The sequence below is a fragment of the Balaenoptera borealis genome, assembly GCF_965194805.1.
Source record: "Balaenoptera borealis genome assembly, chromosome: 11".
Lineage (NCBI taxonomy): Eukaryota > Metazoa > Chordata > Mammalia > Artiodactyla > Balaenopteridae > Balaenoptera > Balaenoptera borealis.
In genome coordinates, this window is record NC_138868.1 from 32,178,730 (window position 1) to 32,204,999 (window position 26,270).

The 26,270-nt window shown below is 36.1% G+C and overlaps 1 protein-coding gene across 2 annotated transcripts in view; it reads right to left on the reverse strand.

Annotated features, from left to right (window-relative positions):
* Positions 1-26,270, reverse strand: part of ANO3 (anoctamin 3) — a 427,831-nt gene that overhangs the window by 76,438 nt on the left and 325,123 nt on the right. For both annotated transcript variants that reach the window (XM_082342533.1, XM_082342534.1), the window contains exons 8-13: positions 23,948-24,079; positions 23,124-23,230; positions 20,916-20,971; positions 17,293-17,414; positions 12,755-12,889; positions 5,025-5,121 (exon numbers count right to left, since the gene is read on the reverse strand). In XM_082342533.1, the coding sequence (XP_082198659.1) occupies positions 5,025-5,121; positions 12,755-12,889; positions 17,293-17,414; positions 20,916-20,971; positions 23,124-23,230; positions 23,948-24,079 (649 nt within the window). The remainder of the gene's footprint in view (positions 1-5,024; positions 5,122-12,754; positions 12,890-17,292; positions 17,415-20,915; positions 20,972-23,123; positions 23,231-23,947; positions 24,080-26,270) is intronic.

Sequence of the window (26,270 nt, forward strand, 5' to 3'; positions counted from 1 at the left end):
GCATCCCACAGAGACACCTGCGGCTGCCAAGCAACTGAACAGCTGTCTGCTTTCCTTTATAAACAAGCCTAGTGCAGGAAACAGCCTCTTAGAGTGTTAGAACAGAGACTTCACACATGGGGACGTAAAGGTCACCAAGAAATAATGGCTCCCCCTGCTCCAGGAACAGCCGTGTTTTTAGAAAAGTGACACATAAAAAGCAATACTTAACAACAATTGTGTTGCACAGACATAATTTGTCATTGTTCATGCAGTATTTTCCTTAAAAAGCTTTTCATTTTTTTTTCTTATTAGTTTTGTTTACAAATCTTTCAGGCATTTTAAACTAAGTAAATTTAAATATCAGCTTTTCAGAAACACATCCACGAGACACGGCGAGGTATACATGCCATATTGATGTAATGTGAGATTACATACATGTAGTGGGAGATAAAGCTAGAATGGGAGTTAGGGAAGTCTTCAGAACTTGCCCTGAGGAGGAGTGTAATAGTATAAAATCATTGTTTTACCCACTAAACTATTACATGCGGGGTGTATTATGACAGGGGAGACTGTGGAGATAAGAAAAGCACTTAGAAGCCTGTGGTTATAGCTTCCGATGATATGGGTTTTTTAGGGTGCTGATATAAGAGTCGCCAGTGTGGATGGCTCAAGCTTAGATCATGAGTGATCAGAAAAATCCCAAAGCAACATAACAGACTTTTCTAAAAGCAAAAAAAAAAAAAAAAAAGCTTGTCTGATCTACAAATGTATATCTGCAGTTAATTATTTTATTGGAAAAATAGCTTCCCTTTATGCATAGGGAACCTCTGGACAAGCTTTTTATTCAACATTGTTGATGTAAATAGGGATGATATAAGAAGACAGAAGCAAACTATGCCTCAAACAAAGCTGTGTTTTAGCACAAATTCTCCACTATCTTTGACATGTGATTTCTCTTGCAGAGCTGAGTGTGGCTGGAAATCAATAAATGTGGATATTGTTTAAGGAGATAAATTTCTTATTAGGTTGGAAGCTTAAACTCTATGTCTCCTCTACTGTAGTTGATAGATCTCTTTCTAAAATAGTTTCATGGGTTCAGAATAACTTAAGCCTCTGGAAACTGCCACTTATACTCCATTCAAGCCCCTCTGGGCTAAGGTGAACAAGGTGCCTCTTGGGCAGATTCCACGCTGCGGGCCAGGCGATTACCGGGGAGAGAGGCAGGGTTTGGAATTTAGGCTGAAGTTCAGCCCTCTCTCAGTTCCTTAGTTCCTAATTCTTCGACAGAGCAAAATCTGTGTAACTATCCATGTCCATTGGACCAGGGCAAAGGTACACCAAACATGGCAAGTTCATTTGTTTACCCCTCCCCCAACTCATTACTTATTTAGGGCAACAGCTTTTTAAATGTGGTCCTAGAAATCAGAATCACCTGAGGAGCCTCTTAACATGCAGATTTCTAAGCCTCGCCCTTGGCCAACTGATTCTGAATCCCAGGACGTGGGGCCCAGGAATCTGCTTTTTAACAAAAGTTCTAGGTGATTCTGATGTGTAATCTTATGCAGACTCATCCATGAAATTTCTTAAAGAAGAAAGATGGTCTGTCCTAATTCTGTTGTAGCCTTAATATCAGTATACAGTCTGAGGTTCACTCTAGGTATTGGATAAATGTTTGTTGAACAAGTGAAAAAACCCCAGATACTAATAACTGTTATAAATAAGACTAACTTCAAAGGTTGAGTCATTTTTAAAATCATATGTAGGGGCTTCCCTGGTGGCGCAGTGGTTGAGAATCTGCCTGCCAATGCAGGGGACACGGGTTCGAGTCCTGGTCTGGGAAGATCCCACATGCCGCGGAGCAACTAGGCCCGTGAGCCACAATTACTGAGCCTGCGCGTCTGGAGCCTGTGCTCCGCAACAAGAGAGGCCACGACAGTGAGAGGCCCATGCACCGCGATGAAGAGTGGCCCCCACTTGCCGCAACTAGAGAAAGCCCTCGCACAGAAACGAAGACCCAACACAGCCATTAATTAATTAATTAATTAATTAATTAATTAAAAAAGAATCATATGTAAAAACAATGCAGGACCCTTGTACCTGATGATTTCACCTTAACTGAGAAATCCTAGCATAATGGAAATTGACAGTTTGGTGTCAGGTGCTTTGAAAAGAGTATGCAAATATCACTGAATTAGTTAATTGAAAATATTTCTTAATTCCCATACTTTTAAGTATTAAAAGTGAAAACAGTCACCAAAGAAAATGTTAATGTACTTAAATATAATTTTTATTATATGACAGGACCGCATTTTCTCTGAAACACACCCTTGAAATTATTAAGGAAATTATTACATGCACACACATATTTCAGTAAAATATGACAGATTTAATTTCCTGTTACTTGTCACAAGTGGTGATTGATTCCATAAGGAATTGACCAGTTCCTAGATGATGTCGCTGGGTGATGGTGTAGGCTAGATGATTCTAGACTGGTGGCCTTGTTTCTTTCCTAAAAATCTCTTCCCTTATTTCTGACACTGCCCATACAGTAACCTCTAGGTGTTTAAGTATGTAAACTGATTTTAAAAGAGAATGTTTATTTTCGTTCAATGAAGGAAGAGTAATTCTGATTTTTAAGGTGTAAACCAAGTAGCTACATTTTACCTTAGCCAGAGGAACAAATACAAGACACATTAAAGATTTCACCGTAGTGGGTTTTATTTCTTGTTTTGTTCCATAAGGCAATATTCTCCTCTGCAAGCTAACTTTTCAACCTACCTTATAATAGTTACCAAGTGAATTCTTTCTGAGTCATACCTGTCCCTATATATACTATTTCTACAGAGTAAAGGATGGATATAGATACTGTACAATGAGAAAGGCCCCCTAGATTTAATGTTTCCTTGGACAGTTTCTTCACTTTATCGCTCTGCCACATATGATTCTTAGCTTTAGTGTTCAGATAATGCCAGTGTGTTTTATTAGAACTGTCCAAGTAGAAGTAACATATGTATATATGGATTTGTTGGTGTCCCTAGGGCTGTTATATGTCTTTGAAATGCATGGGCAGAGGGAAAAACACACGTATTTACATCTAATGACTCTATACACTTGGTTTTTGCAAAAAGTGTTGAGAAAATGCTTCCCCAAACAAGACATCTTTTTGGAACATTTAAAAGAATTCAACACTGAGCACATTTTAGAAATTAAATTATAAACAAAACAGATTTTTTCCCATGTCATGAGTTCAAAATAAATAATTCAGAAACAACCAAAGAATGCACAAATATATAAGCAACAGATTTCAAGATTGGATGTGAGGCAATGAAGGGCAGTGATCCCTAAGAGGCAGGAAACAAGTGAGGTGAGCATTATGATTGCCTCAGGTTACTGCACTGAAAGTGTAGTCACCAGGGTGCAGAGAGGGGCAACCCAGACAGGGAGCGTTAATGTGAGGAAGCTACCTGAGGGAAGAACCACCTGAAAGGATTAGAGGAAACAGTTTCAGGCGCTCACAGAGTCAGGAATAGTGCCTGTTCCCGCCAGCCAGACTGGAAATCCTCATTATTCACAGTGCACTGGGTAGAGTACACAGAAAGATCTTGTTTTTATTGTGGGGAAAAATGAGTGCTAGAAAGAGCACTGCTGTGAGCCCAGCTCACAAATCCTAAAAGCAAGACCCAAAAGAATCAAATTTTTTTCAAGTAACTAAACCGCAATGAGATCTCTCTAAACATCTATTAGAATAGCTAGAATTAAAAAGACAGACCATCCTGAGAATCAGTGACTATATAGAAAACTGGAATTCTCATACATTGCTGGTGGAAATGTAAAATGGTATAGACACTTTGGAAAACAGTTTGGAAGTTTCTTAGGTTAAACACCTTTCTATCTCATAATCCAGCCATTTTGTTCTAGGTATTTGCCCAAGAGAAATAACACTACTTGCCTAAATGAAGATTTGTAGACATTTGTAGCATCTTTATTTAAAATGGTAACAACTTAAAACAACCCAAAAGATCATTAATAGATGATGGATAAACAAATTTTGATATAGCCATATAATGCAATACTACTCAGCAATAAAGAAAGATGATTGACTGATAAATGTTATGACATGGATGAATCTCAAAATAATTATGTTGGGTGAAATAAATCAGAAAAAAATCACACACTGTATGATTCCATCTACGTAACAGTCTGGAAAATACAAACTTATCTGTGATGATAGGAAACAGTTTGTTGCCTGAGCACAGGGGTGGAATTTGGGAGGGATGGGAAGCAGAGATTACAAGAGGTCGTGAGGAAACTTTTGGAGGTGATGAATAAGTTCATTATCTTGATCGTGGTGATGGTTTCACAGGAGCATATATATAATCAAAATGTATTCACTTACATACTTCAAATATGTACATTTTATTATCTGTTAATTATACTTTAATAAAACCATTTTACAAATGAATAATAGTAATTGTAAAATTCAAGTGCACATTTCTCAAACTTGTATGCACCTTGAAATCACCTGGGAGGTTTTAAGTTCTGCTGATGCCTAGGTTCGAAATCCAAAGATTCTAATTTAATTGCTCTGGGATGTGGCTTGGGCTTCAGGAGTTTAAAACCCCCTTCAGGTGATTCTAATAGGCAGCAATTTGAGAGCTTTTGGTATGTTATTTCATTTTCTCTGTAAAATTAGAAGTATTTTAACTTCAGGAGTCTTCATGGAAGATAAAAATTTTATCACTACCCATGGAAATAATCATCTTCCCCCAAAAAAGAATCTAGATGTCATTCCAGGTGGACGTTTTAGGTCTATGATGGCAATAATCACTTATAAAAACAAAGGAAGACAAAGATATTCTAATAAAATATACTCTCTGTAATTGCCACAGAGTGATGTTTTATTCAGTTGTCAATGATATTTATTGTTGAAACACTTGGGAACGTTTAACTTTGGTAAAAAGCAGTTTGCTGGAGGATGTTTTACTACCTGCCTCCTAGAAAAAGTAGAGGGCGGGGAGGGGAACGTGAGGGCCCACACTCACCTTGGCATAAATACAGCTGTCATTGAGTCTCTGCAGTGAGCAGTTCTTGTCACAGAGAGGGCACATGAAGACTTCAGTGGCCTTGCAAATTTCTTGGCTTGAGAAATCAAAGAAGAAAAAGAAAGCATGAACCTCCATGTTTAGGAGGTACTTAGCCCCTATGGCCAATCCTGTGGGAAGCGGCAAGGCAGGGAGGAAAAGAAGAAATGGAAATAGTTGGGGCGGGGGGTGGTGGACAGGTGAGGAAGAACTTAGAGTGGCTCCAACTCAAATTTTTAGGATTTTTGTGATACAGAGTTTTTTGTTTGCTTCTTTGTTTTAGAAATCTCTGCCAAGATATTGTAATGATAATAGGCCATATTTTATACTTGGGAGGCACCTGTGGGGCTTTGTTACAAGGACACTTTTATACCTGATTTCATGGCATGCACAGTAATCTTGTGAGGAACAACCAAAGATGTTTTAACCAAGCTCACAGGCTTGGACATGGCTGAGCTGGAGTCACATCTGACTATGCTGATTTCTCAGGTCTAACGATCTTTCCCCTGGATCTCGTTGCTTTACAATCACCAAAATGAACAGCATCCATAATTCACATAATTTCATAACCCCCACTGCAGTCAATCAGTGCATTATGTTCATTGGAAATCTGAGGAAGTTTATTTTCTTTTTGCAGTGCCCTGACACACACTGTCACGATAACATGGCATAGATTTTATTTACTGAAATATATAATATTCTCTATTAGAATGTAACTTTATAATATTTGTCTCTTAAGTTTTATGCTATCTTTTAAAAATCTCAGCATACATTATAGATGACACTGTGACATGAATAGGGCATCGATAACAATTTCTCAAAAGCCTCACAGCCTGAGAGTTCACAGCAACCTGTTTTTAAGATGTTTTGTGCCTTTATCTGTCATATCTGACCCTTTCCCACTAGGTATACCATAAATAAATTGTCCAAGTAAATATGCTTTGGAAATACTGAAAGTAATATAAAGGCTTTTGAAAATATGCCTGGAAATGCAACTGTTATTAAAAGTTTAATTGGCAGTGTTGATAGCAAGATTTGCTGTTTTCAAAATGTATACACTCAAAGCAAAAAATAATGCATGTGTATTTCAAATGCCTGATGTGTATAATCTCAAGCCAAACTGGAAATGACTAGTAAGTAATAATGCTATACAGTAATACAATACTTTACAATAAGCAAAGATGGGTCCATGTCCATTAAGTTTAGTCCTCAATGCAATCTCCTGCAATGGTAACTATCTCCAAACTGAGAGGAAACTGATGTTTAATTTAAGTGATTTGCTCAAGGTCATACAGCTAACAAGAGGTAATTTAGGGAACTGAGTTTAGGTTTTCCTGCTTCTAGGTCCAGTTCTCCATCACCTATAACTCATCTAAAGGAGAGATAAGTTTATGTCATATTAAGAGGAACTTTCCTATCAAAAACTAATTTATTAATAATGATGATGGTGTAACAGGTCTTATATATACTATAATTCACACACATCATCTTGCTAGTAATCATAATGTCTATGTGAAGTAGGAGGAAGCAGGTAAAATGTACATTTTAAAAACTCATAAGAAAGACAATTATATCTCCTCTTGGTAATACTACTAATTTGTATAAATAAGAATTAACGTTCCTCCTGAAGAAAATTTTTATTAAAATAGGCTTGCTATCATAATTAACTATGTTTCGAGAATGACATAATGTGCCTTGCATTGAAATCTCATACTAAAATGGTATTAAGTTTGGTTAATACTATATTATCTTTCCCACCTTCCAAATGATCACACAAAAGCGCAGATGTTTCAAAGCACTCAGTCTAGAATCCCAGCCATTAGACTGAGCCTTATTTTTATTTCCGGAATCATCAAACTCATTTTCTATAAGTTGTCCAAAGTTCAACTTGATAGGTAACATAAAAAATATTAAACAATTTTGACAATGTATTTTTTAGCCTAAAATACGGAATTTGAGATGAAATCACAAAAGTTCTTTGACTTTACTTAACCACTAGATGGAGGGAGAGTGCCCAACTTGAGTGTTTCTTAATTTCTTTTGCAGAACCTCATAATATAAACCACTGCTTGAAGTGTGGCTTTCTTTTGTCTTATGTCTGTTGTTAGATATACACATCAAGGGCTGATTGGAAGGAATGATAATTACAACCCATTTAAGATATGGGAGGAGGGAGCAATTTGTCCATCTGGGGATGGACGCCTAGACCTGCTCTAGGGTCTTGATGCTTCCTGTGATCCTGTTAACCTGACAAAGCACAGAATAAGACTCTTGGTGATGTCCATTTTGGGGAAATGTGGTGATATGAAAGCAGGTTTAAAGGAAGGCAGTATGGAAGCATGAGTAAAGCATGGATTTTAGAATCAGATATAATTGTCAGGGAAAAGCAAATCAAATCACAAGGTATTACCTCATACCTGTTATGATTGTTATTATCAAACAAAACAAACAAAATAAAATAAAAGTAGCAAGTGTTGGCAAGGATGTGGAATATTTAGAACACTTGAATATCGTTGGTGGGACTATAAATTGGTACCGCCACTATGAAAAACAATACAGAGGTTCCTCAAAAAATTAAAAACATAACTACCATTTAATCCAGCAATCCCACCTCTGGGTATATATCTAAAGAAACAGAAATCAGAATCTCAAAGAGATATCTACACTCCCTTGTTCACTGCAACATTATTCACAAAAGCCAAAATATGGAAATAACCCAAATGTCCATCCACAGATGGATGGATAAAAAAATTGTGGAATTGATATACAATAGAATATTATGCAGCCTTAAGAAAAGAAGGAAATTCTGCCATATGCAACAATATGGGTGGACATTATGTTAAGTGAAATAAGCCAGTCACAGAAGAACAAATACTGCGTAATTCCACTTATATTAGGTATCTTAAAAAAACACACTCATAGAAACAGAGTAGAATGGTGGTTGCTAGGGGGTAAGGGAGAGGGAAATAGAGAGTTGCTGTTCAATGGGTATAAAGTGTCAGTTATGTAAGATGAGTAAGTTCTAGAGACGTGCTGTACAACATCGTGCCCGTAGTTAACAATACTGTAGTGCACTTAAAAATTTGTGAAGAGGGTAGATCTCATGTTAAGTGTTCTTATCACAATTTTAAAAAATCAGATATAGGTTTAAACTTACTAGATATTTCCCCCTAAGTCACCTACCTCTCTGAGGATCAATTTCTTCATCTCCAGTTGGAGATAATATGCAACTGGGATATTATGTAATGAATATTGATAATGTGCCTGGCACATCATAGGCACCTGATAAATGGAAGAAGCCCTTATTGCTAAGGATGTTGTCAGGAGATTTGAGAGGCCCTTTAGGATGTAACAGCTTTTGAAAAGCTGGTCAGTACTGAGGATCAAATACAGAGTTCTCATGCCAAAGAGGCAAGAATGGGCCAGAGAGTCGTTTCTACTGTTTGTCCCAGACCTGAAACCCAAAGCCTGAGAAGCAGGGACCATATCTACCTGCTTGTTCATTTTTATATTCCTATGATATATGCTCTACCTGGCACAAATCTGGCCACCTTTGACTGTATAAGACCAATGTGCATGTAAATATATACATGCACATATACACACAATAAATAATCTATAACATGATTTTCATGTAATTCTAAAATTAACTGCAGAGCAGGTAAGAAATATGACATTAATTCACCTGAACATAGCTGGTAGAAACATAATACAACCCAATCTTCAGCTTTTCAACATTTTGTTACCTTGCAATAAACAAAAAAAGAGCTTAAAACAAAACTAAAACAAAGCAACTCAAAATAAAAGCCCTATGTCCTCCACTCACTCGCCATGATAACACCTAAGACTTAACCATGTCTGACACCCTGAATGGAAAAATTCAGTCCCATGAAATTTTGAAAGTTAAGATATTCAGTGATGCTTATCTTGGTTTAGAATAGAAAGTCTGACAGGATCTTAATTACAGTGTGACAGAAGTAGCAGTAATATAATACCACAAAGCACAGAAGAAAAGAGTTTGCTAGAGCCTTTTAAAACACTCCTTGCGCTAAAGGTTAAAGAATACTTATCTCATACAAAAGGAACCTAATTTACTTCATTGGCATATAAATCAATAGGGACAGAAAATCTATTCCTTTCATTGCCTTTTGTTCATTTTCAGCTTTGTAAGCCTGGAGGAGGAAGTCTACACCACATGGGAAAACTTAGTGAATATGTTCTCCATGGAACCAATTTGAACAGTAGCTAACTGCCTAAAAATCATTTTCTGCTTTTGTCAATTCATTTTAAAAGACCACTTTTTTATAAAACCCTAAAGACTTTATCAAAAAACTCTATAATACATGAATTCAGTAAAGTTGCAGGATAAAAAAATCAGTATACAAATATCAGTTGTGTTTCTATATCCTAACAAAATACTATCAAAAAGAGAAATTAAGAAAACAATCCCATTTACAATTACATCAAAAAGAATAAAATATTTAGGATTAAATTTAGCCAAGGAGGTGAAAGGTCTATACACTGAAAACTATAAGACGCTTGCAAAAGAAATTGAAGAAGACACAAATAAATGGAAAGATATTCTGTGCTCACGGATTAGAAAATTTCATACTGTTGAAATGTCCATACTACCCCCAAAGATCTACAGATTAAATGCAATCTCCATCAGAATTTCAATGGTATTTTCACAGAAATAGAAAAACCTATCCTAACATTTTTATGAAACCACAAAAATCCCAAATAGCCAGAGCAATCTTGAGAAAGAACAAAGCTGGAGGCATCACACCCCATGATTTCAAACAATATTATAAAGCTATAGTAATCAAAAGAGTACATAGTGGCATAAAAACAGATACATAGACCAATGGAACAGCATAGAGAAACCATAAATAAGCCCATGTATATACGGTCAATTTTCGACAAAAAGCCAAGTATAGTAAATGGGGAAAGGATAGTCTCTTCAATAAATGGTGGTGGGAAAACTGGATATCCACATGTAAAAGAATGAACCTACAGCTGTATCTTCCACCATACACAAAAATTAACCCAAAAGAGATTAAAGATGTAAATTTAAAACCTGAAACTGTAAAACTATGAAGTCAATCTTGGCAATGATTTTTAGGATTTGACACCAAAAGTAAAGGCAACAAAAGCAAAAATAATCAAGAGTGACTATGTCAAGCTACAAAGCTTCTGCACAGCGAAGGAAGCTATCGACAAAATTAAAAGGCAATCTACCAGGGGACTTCCCTGGTGGTCCAGTGGCTAAGACTCCGAGCTCCCAATGCAGGGGGCCCAGGTTCGATTCCTGGTCAGGGAACTAGATTCCACATGCCGCAACTAAGACCCGACACAGCCAAATAATAAATAAATAAATAAATATTTTTTAAAAAGGAATCTACCAAATGGGAGAAAATATTTGCAAATCATATATCTGATACAGGGTTAAAATCTAAAATATATAAAGAACTCATACAACTCAATAGCAAAAAAAAAAATCTGATTAAAAAATAGGCAGAGAAACTGAATAGACATTCTTTCAAAGAATATACATAAACCAACAGGTACATTAAAAAGTGATCAACAACACTAATCACCAGGGAAATGTAAATCAAAACCACAATGATATATTACCTCATACCTGTTAGGGTGGCTATTATCCAAAAGACAAGAAATAGTAAATTCCCTGGCAGTCCAGTGGTTAGGACTCCACACTTCCACTGCCAAAAACAACAACAACAAAAAACAAAAAAACCCAAGTGTTGGTGAGGATGTGGAGAAAAGTGAACCCTTGTGCACAGTTGATGGAAATGTAAATTGGTGCAGCTACTATGGAAAACAATATGGAAGTTCCTTAAAAAATTAAAAATAGAACCACCATATAATCCAGCAATTCCACTTTGGGGTATATATCCAAAGGAAATGAAAACAGGATCTTGAAGAGGTATATGCACTCCCATGTTTTTGCACCATTACTCACAATAGCCAAGATAAGTAAACAACTTGTGTCCATCAGCAGAGGAATGGATAAAGAAGATTTGAGATACACACACACATACACATACACACACGCACGCACACACAAAATAGAAGAGTATCCAGCCATGAGAAAGAAGGAAATCTTGCAACTTGTGACAACGTGGGCTTTGCGGGTATTACACTAAGTGAGATAAGCCAGATAGAAAAGAAAACTACTGTATGGTATCACTTTATATGTGAACTCTTAAAAAAGAAAAAAAAAAAAAGAGCCAAACTCATAGAGAATAGAGAAGTAGTAAAAAAAAAAAAAAAAATAGTGTTTTTATTTTCAAGACACTATAACTCCAAATTACATCTCACTTCTCAGCTTCAGAGGTTACTGATTCAACATCATATAAAGAAATGCCCAAAGGGGGATGAATATTTCCAGTGGGCACATGTTTGTCCAGGAAGATGCTGTCTTCCAGAGCGGTAGTGAGTTTGCAAAACTCTGAAGTAAACTTGTCACTAGGTGAAATTTTGAACAGTAGGTGTTTCTTTGTTTTCATGCTAATTACCATTTGGCCTTCATGAAGAACAAGGGGATTCTGAGATACCAAATCAAGGAATTTGGTTATGGAATAGGATTCAACCCTGGGACAATGAAAATATTTTGCTTTTAGGCAAAATTGTTATACAAATACATGTGCACATATATATAGATAAAGAAAATTCAAGGAAATGCATTTTATGGTCCCATTAACTGTCATGATTACTACCCAGTAGCAAGGCCATGGTTAAAAGATGGACCAAAAGGGAAAAAAGTACTGAGATTTTTTTTAAGGAGGGGAAAAGTACTTTTTCATATTTTGAATTGCATCATACAAGGTTGAACTTGATGAAATCCTTGTGGTATAGTAAATAGAACATGCTGTTAAGAGGATTCTTTAATTAATTCTTTAACTCATTTAATTCTTTAATGTGACTTTTACCTCTGCTGAATAATAATCTATTGTTCCTATATCCAAATCTTGAGTCATTTAAATTTTAACAGAAAAATCACCATTCTGATAAATGTTTGATATTTCTCAAATCTTATTTTACTACCATTTTGATATCTTAAGTTGATGCCAAAATCTTTCATAAATCTATTCTCATAGAGAGTAAGAAGAAAGTAGAAAGTGATTTTATGTTCTCATGAGAGGAGACTACTTAGGGTAGGATTCATGTGGTATGAATATTTTGTTTAGACATCTTTAACTATGTAAGGTTCCCTCATCTGCTAAAAGGAAAACTCATCTCCAAAGGTGGTAGTGAAAGTTGCATAAAATGAAACAATATATTTGGACGGTCTTTGTATATCTTAAGTGTTTAAAGAACTGTAGCTATTATAATTATTTGAATTAATGTATTGAGAGAGCATTCCAGACTACAAAATACTATGCAAATTTAAATTATATAGAACTGTCTGTTGCATTGCTGAATTATTGATTATGTGGGATATACTAGAAAGAGAAATTTGGCATAAAGAGAAACAGTCTTAGAACTTATCCAAGAGACTTTGTGGAGAAAAATATAGAAATGACCTTTTTATAGTGTTTCTCCCCTGCAAAAACAAAAACAAGCAAATAAATTTAGTACCATAACTTGCTTTTATAGTCAGCATTACTATAAAGCTTTCATCCAATCAGAAAAAAGGCCAAATTGTTTTAATAAGTCTGTTAATAGCTTACCTTACTTGACTTGCATTCATTGTTAATATTCCATAGAAGAAAACACACAAGCCAACAATAGCTGCAGGAATCAGCATTCCAGTATACCACCCCAGCCAAGCAAAGTATAGCCCAATCTTCTCACCAAAGTATAACCTGCATGAGAAAGCAAATCCTTAGCTTAAGGCAATGTAAGTGACACTACAAATATTGATGTCGCACCTAGTCAATCTCAGATGGACAATTGACTATAATGGCTCAGTTCCTCCTGCGCTCCATCTGGGGTATCTTAATAGTCTTGCTTGTTAATGAATCCAATAATGGTGATATTGTTTATCATTAAACATTGTCATTATAGGAGCAATTTTATAAAATGTGTTTATTTCTTTCTTTTTGTAAGCCAGGTCTTGCTTTTCTTCATCCTCCTAGTAGAACCCCTTTTTGTTTTCCTTACACAAAGCTGTGCTAAACCATATTGCTTTGACGTAAATTAGAAAAACATCTCCCTCTAGGTAGCTGCTGAAAGCAGACTTGATTTCTGTCTCCATCTGCACCCTTGGCCACACTCCCTTATGCCAGACACAATCTGCACAACTGTGTCACACATCTTCCTCAACAAAGTTCAACTCTGCTGTTCCTGGAGCACATGATTCTTTCCTTGGTTAATGCTGTTCCCTCACTTTGGAATATTACATTTCACCCTCTTCTCCTGTCTGGCTTGTACTTATCCTGTACTTTATATCACTTCTCCCAGGAAGCCTGCCCTGATTTCACTTCAAACCTGGGTTAGACACCCCTGCTCTTGCTCTCACATTCCCTTCACCCATGTTTCAGTGTCTTAAACTTGTAAAACTTTATGACAATTACCTGTCACTCCCCTATTCCTCTCCCTCCCCATCAGAATGCAAGCTGCTTGAAAGTGGACCTGTGTCCTGTTTCATTGGCACCCACCACAGGAAGTGTTTTATTGAAAGAAGTGAAGGGAATGAATGCATTTTATTTCCCTTCAGCTTATTAACATAATTTATATGGAAGTAGCAGATGAATAAGGCAGTTCTAATGACCACTCAGTTGTTCTTTCTTCACCGAATCTACTGCCAATAGTAACTGTCACAGTTTATAAAGCTCTGGTAAGAAATAATAATTTCTTGAATTCTGTACTGGTGTTTGTCCCAGCACTAGTTTTAAAGATTGGTGTTTTACAGTTCATTTGGGAATACCTCTCTGGGCAAAAATTCTTGCTGGGAAGAAAATTCTCTTGTTAATTGTTTTTCCTTAACAAGACTTCTCTCTCTGAAAATCATTCTTTCTACTCCATTCTCTGTATTGTGCCAACTAAAATTTGTGCGTATTCTACCAAGTGTAGACGTGGAGCCGTCCTCCACTGAGCATTATTTATCTAATTTTTTTGTTTTTTCATTTATTTCTCCTAGGAGACAGATCAATAATCTATTCATTTCTTACATACTGGCAGTGTTCTACTTTGAGACGAAGCTTATAATATTAACAGGTATTCTAATATGGCCACTTGTTCCTTTAAACAAGTGTTCTTCTGTGGGGTGGAGTAGGGTTTGGCACATATTACTAACATTTTTATAACGATGACTATAAAGGACTGCACAGACAGACCCCCTTATGCGGAGTGCATTATACCAAGATTTTAAATCATACATTGTTGAAGGTTAAGAGGAGCAATAATGTTATTTGACAGGAGTATAATTATCTAAGTTACAGCAGATTTCAGATCTGTTTCATGAGAAGAAGCTAGTTCCAGGCAAAGAAGGCTAATGAAAAGGTCCTTAACCTAGAACGTGGGAAGTCACAATCTTTTAGGATCTCTAGGTGTTCCTTAAATTTCTTTAAAACCATGACAGGGCAAGGAGGAACAGGGGGTGTTCCCTGTTGCTATTGGTGTCACCCCATCACACTTCACCCACAGTCACTTTCTTTTCATGTTTTATATACTGGTATCCTATGTGACATTTCATTTGATGATAGGATTCTGCTGCTGAAATAACTTCTATCATAAAAGACTTCTATTATAAAAAAAAATGTTAAGTTGACCTCTTTTAGAGAGAATCGTTTCATTTAGTTCTTAAATTTAAATCCTTCTGGTGCCTATTGAAAAACATTGAAAATAAAAACACACAGCTATTTTGTTAAGCAGGTTTTGTAGTTGACCATTTTTTAAATGTATTCTTTCCAGATTCCAGTATTTCCCATGGAAAAATAGATTGAAACGAAGATAGGCGTTGGCTACTAAATGTTTGAGTCTATTCTTAAAATGAAAACAAAACACAAACACATGTTCAGGAATGGTTGTTTATAAAAAATAAAATGAATTGATAGTCCCTCACTTTTCATCCACTATTACTGAACTGCCTTTTTCAGCAGGAGAGAATACAGGCCTTCCCTGTGGGTGTCCATCATCTGTGACACAAGTATACGAAAAAAACTCCGATTCCAGGACACCCTCTTTCCCTCACTATGGACAGGAAACCACACAATAAGAGGCTCACATCCTCAAAACTGTCTAGTCTTAAGAACAATGTAACTCCAAATAACTAAAAAGTCACAGATTTTAAGGCAATCTTCCTACTCATTGTAGAAAACTGGGTCTTGTACAAAATACTATGTACAAGATTGTATAGTTTAACCTGAATGCCTCATCGCCATCTCAGTTTTGGTAACAAGCAAGTTCCTAGAGAGGAGGCACCTGTTGAAATGCCATCTATACGCTTTTATGGCCTTCATCTTGGGTAGGTCCCTCATCACATCTCTCCCCTTAGCCGCTTGAACACAAAATACGTGATTTTCATAAGCAAAACTTCCCTTCTGAGTCAACACCCAGAGAATTGGTAATAGCAGCTGAATCACCCTATTTAGTGAAAATAAAGGTTGCTTGCTGAAATAACCTGAGGCAGCAATAGCAATGTCTCCTATAGATAGGAGAACTGTTGACACTGAAATGCTTGCTTGAAAGTCCCAACTTCAACTCCTATGAAGTATGGTTTTGTGAATCAGCACATCTCACTGTATTCATGTATCTCTAAAACAATTATTCTTTAACCTGCATAAATAAGACTCTGATAATTTGTCATGATTGAATTAGAATCAAAGCATCTTGATTTTGGATATACCCAAGTACTTAATGTTTGAGATAAAAATGGTGTGGTGTTGGATAGTATGCTTTGTACATCCATTCCACGTTCTACCCTTTTCCTTCCTGCTACGTGCCCAGGAGGCTCACCTCTGTGCATAGTATCACCTATGCTCCTTCCTTCTTCTTGCTTCCTGATAGGCTCATTGGCCAACTGAAGGTACCAGCAGGAGATCACAAGGAGGGATAAGAGATGTGGGGTATTTTTTATTACCCTGACTTTCTTCTTCTATGATTATAGCTTTTAACAAGTTCTGCCAACTGCTCTCTCCCTTTGTCCCTTCAAGTCTAGGTCTGGTAACGGCTTCCAGCTTTTGCCAGTCCCTGGAAGTTTCATTATCATCTGTTGGCTCCCTTGATCCTATTTACACTTCTGCATATTAAATTCTATTATTAAATTCTTTTCAAATACCCCTTCTATTCTATCAGTTCTATCAGTTTCCTGTTGGGAAAATGACTGATACAGCTATGAGTTATTCTTGATATTTATATTTCATAAACAGCTCAAAATATCAACATATATAACCTTATAATATGAATGCTCTTTTTTTATTTTACTTTATAAATATTTCTAGTTATCTGGTGACTTAAGTCCTTTTTAATATATATTTCCTGATTTTTAAAAATAAGAACAAATTATTCTCCATTAAAATAAAATAAATCATGAATATAACACTATTTCAAGACTAATTCAAGTTGAGAGCAGTTATTTACTAGGATATACCTCCTGGAATAGAATAGACACTCACAAGTATTTGTTGAAGGATAAATACATGCATAGATGCTATGTTGGCCATTTTTCTCTTTGCTCTTAGATCCATTTTCTGCCTTTTCACCTTTGGATTTGTTTTCACGGGAAAGTAGATTATATAGATTCACTTGTAAATTGCTGCTGGTAAGTTACACTAGGAGGTACTGGAAGTCTCAAAGGTGGAAGGAAGGGAAGAGCCCATACCTTTCCTCCTCTCCTGGCCGTCCTCAGGGCTGTCTCCAGAGCAGCCATAATTTGTTATGGCTCCATTATTCTCTGTGGCTCGACTCTCAACACTTCACTTTTCTGCAGGTAGTCCTACTCATGGATGGCATAGCTCTTGCCCAACGGCTCAGGTAGTAAGGTCTGAAATATACTTCATCTCATTTTCCCTCCAGCTTTAAGGGTTGTTAGCAATTTTCTGCTGTTCTTAATCGCTGGTTGCCTCACATTGATTTCTCAGCTTTCCCATCCCCTGTGCTACTGATTCCCTAAATTAAGTTCCTTTCATTGAAAAGACATATAGTGGCTTCTTTTTTCTTAATCACACCCTAACTAATACAGATGATTTGGTGGGTAAATAAAATAATAAGAAAAGGATAACAAAATAGCATAATATGTCTTCCGTTATCAATCCATCCCCAATACCTGATTAAATCCAGGGGCTGATGCTTGTACCACATTCCCCAGCGCGCCCAGCGCTCATATAATAGATGTCTGTTATTCTGAGGTCCATGGGTTTTGATGGGCTGGTTACTCTTGTAGGCTCCCTGAAACAAATAAAATAAGATGAATTGATATGTATTCTTTTAGTGAAATTTGAACTAATAGGAATTGTTTTTGCTTTATTTCCTTACGGAATACTTTAATAACTTACTGAAAGCTTCAGAAGTTATAAACATAAGCCCATCACTGGAGTGAAGTAGTAAATACATTTATATATCTATCTTTCATTGAAAATATTCTGATAGTTCCTTAAAAATTCTTTCTTAAATTCCTTTTTTAAACCAATGAGATCCCTTTCACTTAAAGTAAGCTTTAGGTTTCATTGTTTGGAACCCAAGGTCTTGTAATAAACACAATATCTTCATTATCATTGAGAGAAATTGTTGTAATCTTCAGATCAGAAATTGAGCATTATTCTGCTTTGAGAAGCGATCCAGTACCAGAAAATATTTATTTCATTTATAGAAGCTAAGGGAAAGAGTCAATGTTCATTCAGCAAATATAGACCCCCCCCCAAAAGAATCACTATGCTGTCCACATGAAACTGACATAATATTGTAAATCAACTATATTTCAATAAAAAAATTTTAAGTATAAGAGGCCTGTCTCCAGTGTTATTCATGTTTTGAAATCCGTAAAATTTACTTCAGATTAGATATTCCAAAAATGGAAGCATGTTTTCCAATTCTTTATGTCCCCCTCAAAAATCTGTCATATGGGTTGCAATTTCAGAAACATAGCATATATATGCCTTTTAGAGGAACGTGTTCCCTGAAGGCTGAACTGCTCTGCTTTTATAATTTAAAAAAATGACAACAGATATAGTGACTTTTTATTTTCTGAATCAAAACTTAGGACACAGGATTTGACAAAGCCCCTCTGCTCACTCTAATATGTGATTCTACTGTTATGAAATGTTTGATGGAAATTTAAAACAAGTGGAATTATGCCTCAGTTACCTCACCTAAATGATGGGGATAAGAATAAGTATTAATGATACCAATACAGAGGGATCTTGTGAGGGTCCCCTTGGAGAATAGCTATAAAGTGCCAGCCACATAAGAAGTACAAAAATAATGTCAGTTAATTTTAGGTGTTTGCTATATTGTGGCCATTGAACAGTGCAAAACTATCATCTGAATGGTTCCAGACAACCAGGGCTGTGAGTTCCTATGAAGAAAGATGGCACCTTGAATCATGGTCTGTAGGTGCCTCAAGGCTGAAATGAGAGACACATATGGATTTTGCCTCTGGCTTTCTAAGAAAATAGATAAATTAATTAGGTAAGGGTGGAAGAGCAGTCTTCCCTAAGGGAGCCCAAAGTGTTTAAACCCTAAAGATTGGAAGCTAAGGAGATGAAAGTAAAGATCAAGATTCTAAGACATCCACTTGAGAAAAGTTTGTTTGCTTGTGAAACTGGACTGACTAGTTAAGGTAGCCTGCCCTGAGATTGGGAAGGTAAGGGAAGGTGAACCAAAATCTCAGGTTTCTTTCATGCATTCCTGATAATCCTAAAATACATGACTTTCCTTCCCAGCCTCAGTGGTCAGACATAGGCATTTCCTGAATTTTAGGCTCTAAGCTTTAGATCCTTAGTACCTCATTGTTCTGACTCAGCTCAGTAACCTCAATCAACCATAATGTTCTGACTCTTGCCCACCCATGGATTCTCATCCCTTTTCAGAGGACTATGTACACTCAGTGATCCCCACCACCTCCATGATCGGCCCCTTCCTCCAACTGACACACTTTTCTTCTGTCTCCATTATTCATAATTGATGGGATTATCAATTATATCAATATTTTAGGCAAACTCTTTCTCATATATATATATTCCCCTTCTTCCCTTTCTTTCTTCTTTGTCATGCCAAATTTCACTGGACATATCTCTTTCTCCCCTCTAGCTACTGTCTCTTTTGTAAGTAAAAAATAAATCTCAACTGTGGGTGAAAAGTGTGAGACCGATCCTAATAATACGCCTGCATTAAGGAAGAAGGAGGTCTAAACTGTGAGTGTTCTTATTCAAATTATAGTCAGTGCCACTGACTCCATTTTCCTCTAAATAAGTCTTGTTTTTCTTTCTTCAAGTAGTAGTCTTTAAAATTGATAGGAAATTCCTGAGTCCATTTTATTGACTTGCTGCTTTGTTTTCATTACTTGTACTTCAACAATATTGTTTTCCAGTCGTTTTGTGTATGTATACCATATACTAGTACTTCTACCAAATTATAAGAATAAATGGGAAAATGACTATTATTTACAACCTATTCCCAATAGGTTCCAAATTTCACACAAGAAACTGTCAAATAAACTGTCAGAACACAGACTAGTTAGGTAAACAAAATTACTTAGAGAACAAAACAAACCTTCCTGTGCTACAGAAGCTCTCCCAGGGACTCAGGTTTGCCACTTTGAACAGTTTACCACTTACTGACTAGGTCGTATTTGACATGGTGTTTAATTTCTCTGCACCTTGCTTCTGCATCTCTGCAATGGAAAAATAATAATATCTCCCCTCCAAAATTATTGTCAGATGAGTGGGAAAATCCATGCACAGGACCTGTTGCACGAAACACTCTAACACATTATCTGTTATCATTATTTCTATTCCTAATATAAGTAGGTATGCCATAATGAATAGAAGCATTGGAGTCTGGCTTTCTGGGCTCAAACCCGTGCCTTTAATACTTAACCTTTCTCTGCCTCAATGATCTATCTATAAAACAGAGTTAATATTATTGCCTATCTCAAAGGGTTGTTGCAAAGGTTAAATGAGATAGTTCATATGAAACGTTTAGCTCAGTACCAGAGAGGAAGTGCTCAAAACATTTTATCTTTATGAGTTATACTAGACTGTGAATTCCTCAGGTATAAGGGTTATGTCCTATGAGTTCTCAGTCTTTAAAAAAAGAAGACTGATGGGCTTTGAAAACACACACATTAAACCTCTAAAGACCCTGTTCTTATTTTGAAATGTAAAACTGCCTTAAAAAGAATATTGTATGTGTGTGTATTGGGAGGGAGTTTAAAACTGATTCACATGTCATTCATGGCTCAGCAGACAGAGTTACCACAACATGACCTACTTAAAACTAGAAGACAGGTAATAATCTGGCAGAAAATCAAGTTAATAATGGGGTGTAGATTTTTGGGTTGGGTTTGTCTTAGGTTTTCAGGTATCCCAAAGTAGTAGGCACAGACCAGAACCTGCCCTGTTTGGAAGCTGTGTAAATCCCAAGCTGAGTCAAGCATGGAGCTGTGCTGGAGCAGAGGGCTATCTATGTCTGGTCAGAGTGGCTGAGCAATGTCCATGAGTTCCCTCTGAGGGTGGGATTCCTGGTACAGGGCAAACTGCAGAAGGGTTCTGGAGCACAGGAGCCAGTGTGCAGCAACAGATTATCACGGGGTCTCAGAAAGGTCCAAGGCCACTCACTGGTTGAACCCTCTGGGAATAAGGCAGCTAGACTTAAGTGGAAAAAATAATGAGATCAAGCATTGAGCAGGAGAAACATTTTTTTAAAATGGGAATCGTATTTCAAAATTACCTCATGTGGGGGAAAAGCTGCTATATATGAGCCATTGTTTATAAGTTTACAGATACCTGGAAAAAGAAGAAAAGAACAGTTCTTGAGTTAGTTTAATTGAAGACTTCTCTCTGAAGCAACCTACATAATACTTGGGAAAATAAATTAATTTAAAAACAAAATAACCCAAATGACTTCCATAGCCATATCACCTATGAGGACAGTGAGGGTTTGCAAGGTGCCAACATGTGGCACTTTGCCACATCATGAAATGTGGGGATTTTAATACCCACTTATTTGGGGGCACATGAGTCTGGAACAACTTTTTTTTTTTTACTCAAAACAAAATTTGGTCAAGGAAGCAGAGGAATTCCCCACTCCTCAAAATGTCTCAAAGGAGACTGGTATTGAGAAATCTTTAATTCTTTAATACTGATCCAAAGAGAATAAATAGCGATATGTGACCCTTCTTAAAATCTCTTCCATCCCAATGAGAGTGTAGTGAAATGGACTCTCTCATATAGTTCTGGGAAGACTAGATATTTGGAAAACTCTTATGAAGAGCAATTTTCATTGCAATATTATTTATATTAGTAAAGAATCAGAAATGATTGTACATCCAAAATTGGGTGATTGTTTCATTATTATGGTTCAATCAATTATATAAGTGCTTGGTAAATGACTGTGATTTGATGAATGCTTACAATAGAATATTGTACAGCTATTTAAAATAATGTTTTCAGACATACTAAAGGGCTTGAGAAACTACTCATAATGGTAATTTCAAAAAGGACAGAAAATTGTAAACATTGCACGATTCTAATTATGAGATGTATATGTATATATATTCAGTACTAATTTGGTACAGTGAAAATTGAATGTAGGGATTTTTAAATTTTATTTTTATACCCTTCTGTGTTTATTGCATGTTTGACAAAGGGCATGCTATCTTTACAATCATTTAAATGTCAATTTTATTTTTTAAAGACTACATAAGCACATAGTGCTATCATTTAGACACATTTGTAGTTTACATTCTGGATTTCTCTACCTTTATTTCTTGTTTAGAAAACTTCTGATTAAGTGTCAAATTTTTTATAAGGATTTAGTTTTTAAATTAATTATTTTGACTGCTCAGTAATAAATGAATTATTAATCAGAAGAGAACCAAAGTCTGAACATTCCTCTTTGGATGACTTGAAACATAGTTCATTTTATTAATGTGGTAATCTATTTGAATGCAAATCAATAGATATTGGTACAAGTTTCCACTGGCTATCAACTTTTTTATTTGAAGGAATTTTAGAACATGACTAACATTTTATTTCTTCAGCCATATTGTATTTTTCACACTAACAAACGGCCAGCTCATTTGTTACCTGTTGCTTTCTGCTCTGCTCTGTGTAAACTTTGCAATTTTACTTAATTTTCCCAGGTGAAACTTTCTGTTTTCTTTTGCATCAGACATGTTGTAGCATACTGCTAAACATTCAAACAACAGAGACATTTAGAAATTTAAAATTAGCTGTAATCTCACCTCTCAGAGATAATCTCTAAAATGTTTCATATAAATTCTAGATTTTTTTCTTTTTTTTGTCTAGAAAATGGGATTACACATTAAATTTACAGTTTTGTAATCTGGTTTTTTTCCACTTAATAATGCTTTACGGAAATCTTTTGAAGTCAATAAATAGAGAACTGATACTAATTTTCAATCTCCATGAGTAAAGGGTCTGTGTCATATACTTTCCATAATATATAGTGTATAATAGATGCTGAATACATTTGAGTTAAGAGTGAATAAAATTACATCATTTTTAATGGATGCATTATGTGCATATAGCCTAATGGACAGCTAAAGTATCTCCAGTATTATTCTATTCTATTCTTTGTTTACAAAGCCACAATGAACAAATTTCTACATATATTGTTATTCAAAAGTCTGATTATTTCTTTGGGATAAATTTCTAGAAATAAAATTTCTGTTCCAAAGTTTTTGCACATTTCACATTTTGATACACATTGCCAAGTGCCCTTGAAAAAGTTTTTTGTTTGTTTTATTTTGTTTTCTTTCATTGAAAGGCTGAAAAATACAATGTTTAGAGTTTGTGCACTGAATTATATCCTTATATCTAATGCACGAAGGCAAAGTTTCAGTTGTTAAAAAATACTTCTGAGTGTAATCAGTAAAAGTAAATTCCATAGTATGTTTTTAATTAGTGTTCTTACCCACTTTTGATATTCCATTTTCATATTTGGTATGCTGCAGCATGTGATAGACTATCCTGCTTCGAGTAGCATTGCTGAAGAAGGTGTCCTTATTGTTTATTATGAAGCTGGGAAGATAAGCGGATTGGTTTTAATATTCAATGCAGACCACAGAATCTAGCAACAGTTACAAGTTCCTGGGTAGTCATCCATGTATTTTCTCCATTAAAATGAATGCATGTAAAGTATAATAAATCAGAAGAGAAACCATCTTCTTAAAAAAAAAATCTTTTGGCTGAGAAAATATACACTTATAAATAATACAGGGAATATCAAATATTCATTTTAATATCCTTCAGTTTATAAGGAAGCCTAAATGTCCTCATATTTCTTATTGAGCATGGAACAAGAACAGATTGTACGCTGGCTCCCATAAATTTTGTACTACCTTAAGCAATGTGGTTCCAAATAGAACACATTAAAAATTGATGTCATTCCCCAATACTGCACTTTCTGAGCTAGCTTGTTTTCAGTACTTCAGCGACAAGCAATGTTTCTCCCTTCCCCTTCATATCCTACTGTTCCATTATAGAAAGAGTTGTATGGAGTAAACATGAGAGCCAATGACGTAAAGAGCAAAAGGGTGACTTCAAGAGGTGGTGGGAGGTGGGAGGGGTGTTCCCTGGCACGGTCCAGTGGTTAAGACTCCACGCTTACACTGCCAAGGGCCTGGGTTCAATCCCTGGTCGGGGAACTAAGATCCCACAAGGCATGGCCCCAAAAATTAAAGAACTAAAAAATAATTTAAAAAAAGAGGTGATGGGAGAAAAGAGATGGGAACTCACTGGTGAATTCGTGCACGGCTGAAGGGGCCAGTATAGCAGTCTGACTCCTCCAGGTCTGGGAAGGCTGACTTGTCAAGAACCATTGGGTTTTGGGACATCCATTTTTTGATTCTTCTAAAATATTTTTGCACCCTGGAACAAATTCACATTTTAGAACTGAATTAGGTTGCACTCCAGAGCCATGCCTACCTTCCACTACCATTCTGAAAGAGTTCCCAAAAGACATACACACACCCACATTCACACACACATACATGCATTATTCCTGTACCCACACAAAGGAAATAATTCCAAAGCAAACCAAATCTTGCATTTATTTAAACTCTTTCAGGGCAACTAGGTGATCCTCATAAGAAAAATCTGTGGAAAATATTAGAAAATCATCATACATAAAGATGGGGTAGGAAAAAGCATAAAGAATAAAACCAGCAAGATTGTCTATTAAAGTAGAGTGTATGTACGTATATATCTATAATCTAGATATGTGTGGCTATAGATCACTTTAAGAAATCTGTAGCAATGTGGCTCCAGAAAAGTGGAGACTGAAAAGAGAGAAATGGCTACACTGCACTCCACACATTCAGTTCTGGGAGCCACGGGTCCCATGGTAACAGCAAGGGTTTCGGGTCCAGAAAAACTGGGTTCAAAGGCAGCTCTGCATTATAGTAGCTATGGAAACTTGTATAAGTTATTTAATTTCTTGCCTTGGTTTCTTCACCCATAAAATAAACAAATACAGTATGCTAACACATATATATGGAATCTAAGGAAAAAAAAAAAAAAAAAAGGCCATGAAGAACCTAGTGGCAAGACGGGAATAAAGACACAGACCTACTAGAGAATGGACTTGAGGATATGGGGAGGGGGTGGGGTGAGATGTGACAGGGTGAGAGAGTGTCATGGACATATATACACTACCAAATGTAAAATAGATAGCTAGTGGGAAGCAGCTGCATAGCACAGGGAGATCAGCTCGGTGCTTTGTGACCGCCTGGTGGGGTGGGATGGGGAGGGTGGGAGGGAGGGAGATGCGGGAGGGAGGAGATATGGGAATGTGTGTATATCTGTAGCTGATTCACTTTGTTATAAAGCAGAAACTAACACACCATTGTGAAGCAATTATACTTCAATAAAGATGTTTAAAAAAATAAATAAATAAAATAAAATAAAAATAATAAATAAATAAATAAAAGTAATAATACTGACATTGCTGGAGAGTTGTGAGTTGGTGTTTTACATTAAACTTGATGATTAACAATAAGGAGAGTTGAGTCAAGGAGACTTTGTGGTACTTTTAAGACTTTAACGGGCATATAAATCACCTGAAGATCTTGTTAAAATGCAGATACTAATTCAGTAGACTTAGGGTGGGGTCTGAGATTCTGCATTTCTACCTAGTTCCCGGTGGGGGTGGGGTGGGGGGGTGGGGTGGGGGGCTCATCCTGCTATCCACTGACTGTGCTTTGAGGGGTGGATTTAGCATAGACACCAGGTTAGACAACATTAAAACACTGTTTCAGGAAATCTCACATGGGGATACTTTGGCCTCAGCTTTAGATTACAGTCACAACTCAGTTCTATGTGGTATATATACTGATTGGAATCATATTTATTTTTCAAAAGACAAAAATGAAAGCAAAAGAGATACTGACTCCAGAGATTGATTCTGAAAATGAGATTCTGAGTTGCTATAATAACAGCTGTGTTTACTTAAAAAATGTGCTATATTTACACACTATTTATGAGGTTCTATCTTTGGCAGTTTTTGGACTTCTTCTGCAATAGTGAGTCAAAGTGGCAGGATAGAATATTTTCCTAGAGAAGTACAATGCATCTTAATATTTGGCCAACTCTGCTTAAGCTTTAAAAAATTTAGTACAGCAATGTGCAGGCAGACTGTATCTTCAAAATGATTTTATTCAATTACCATGTATATATAATTTGAAATAAGCATCAAGTTTTGATGTTTAGCATGTAAAGAAGAGTTTGGACATTTTCTTTGCCAAGTGATGTTATTACTTAGATGCCAAGTCTTTTTTGGTTTTGGAGGGACCAGAGCATTTCTTTCTAGCCTAAAATAATAAATGAGTGTTATGTGAAGTGTCCATTTTGCTTCTTCCTATTACAAAGAAAGCCTCTGAAATCACAAAATATCGCTGTATTCCAGCCACTAGTGCACAGACATGTAAAAACACTGAGTGGATAATATAGTAATTACTCCAACTTTTCAAAGTTAGCCTAGTGGAGAAAACAATGGGATAAAAACTTAGAGGATGAATTTGCCAGTCATTGAAATTGGGCCAAACATTTTCAATCTTTGAGC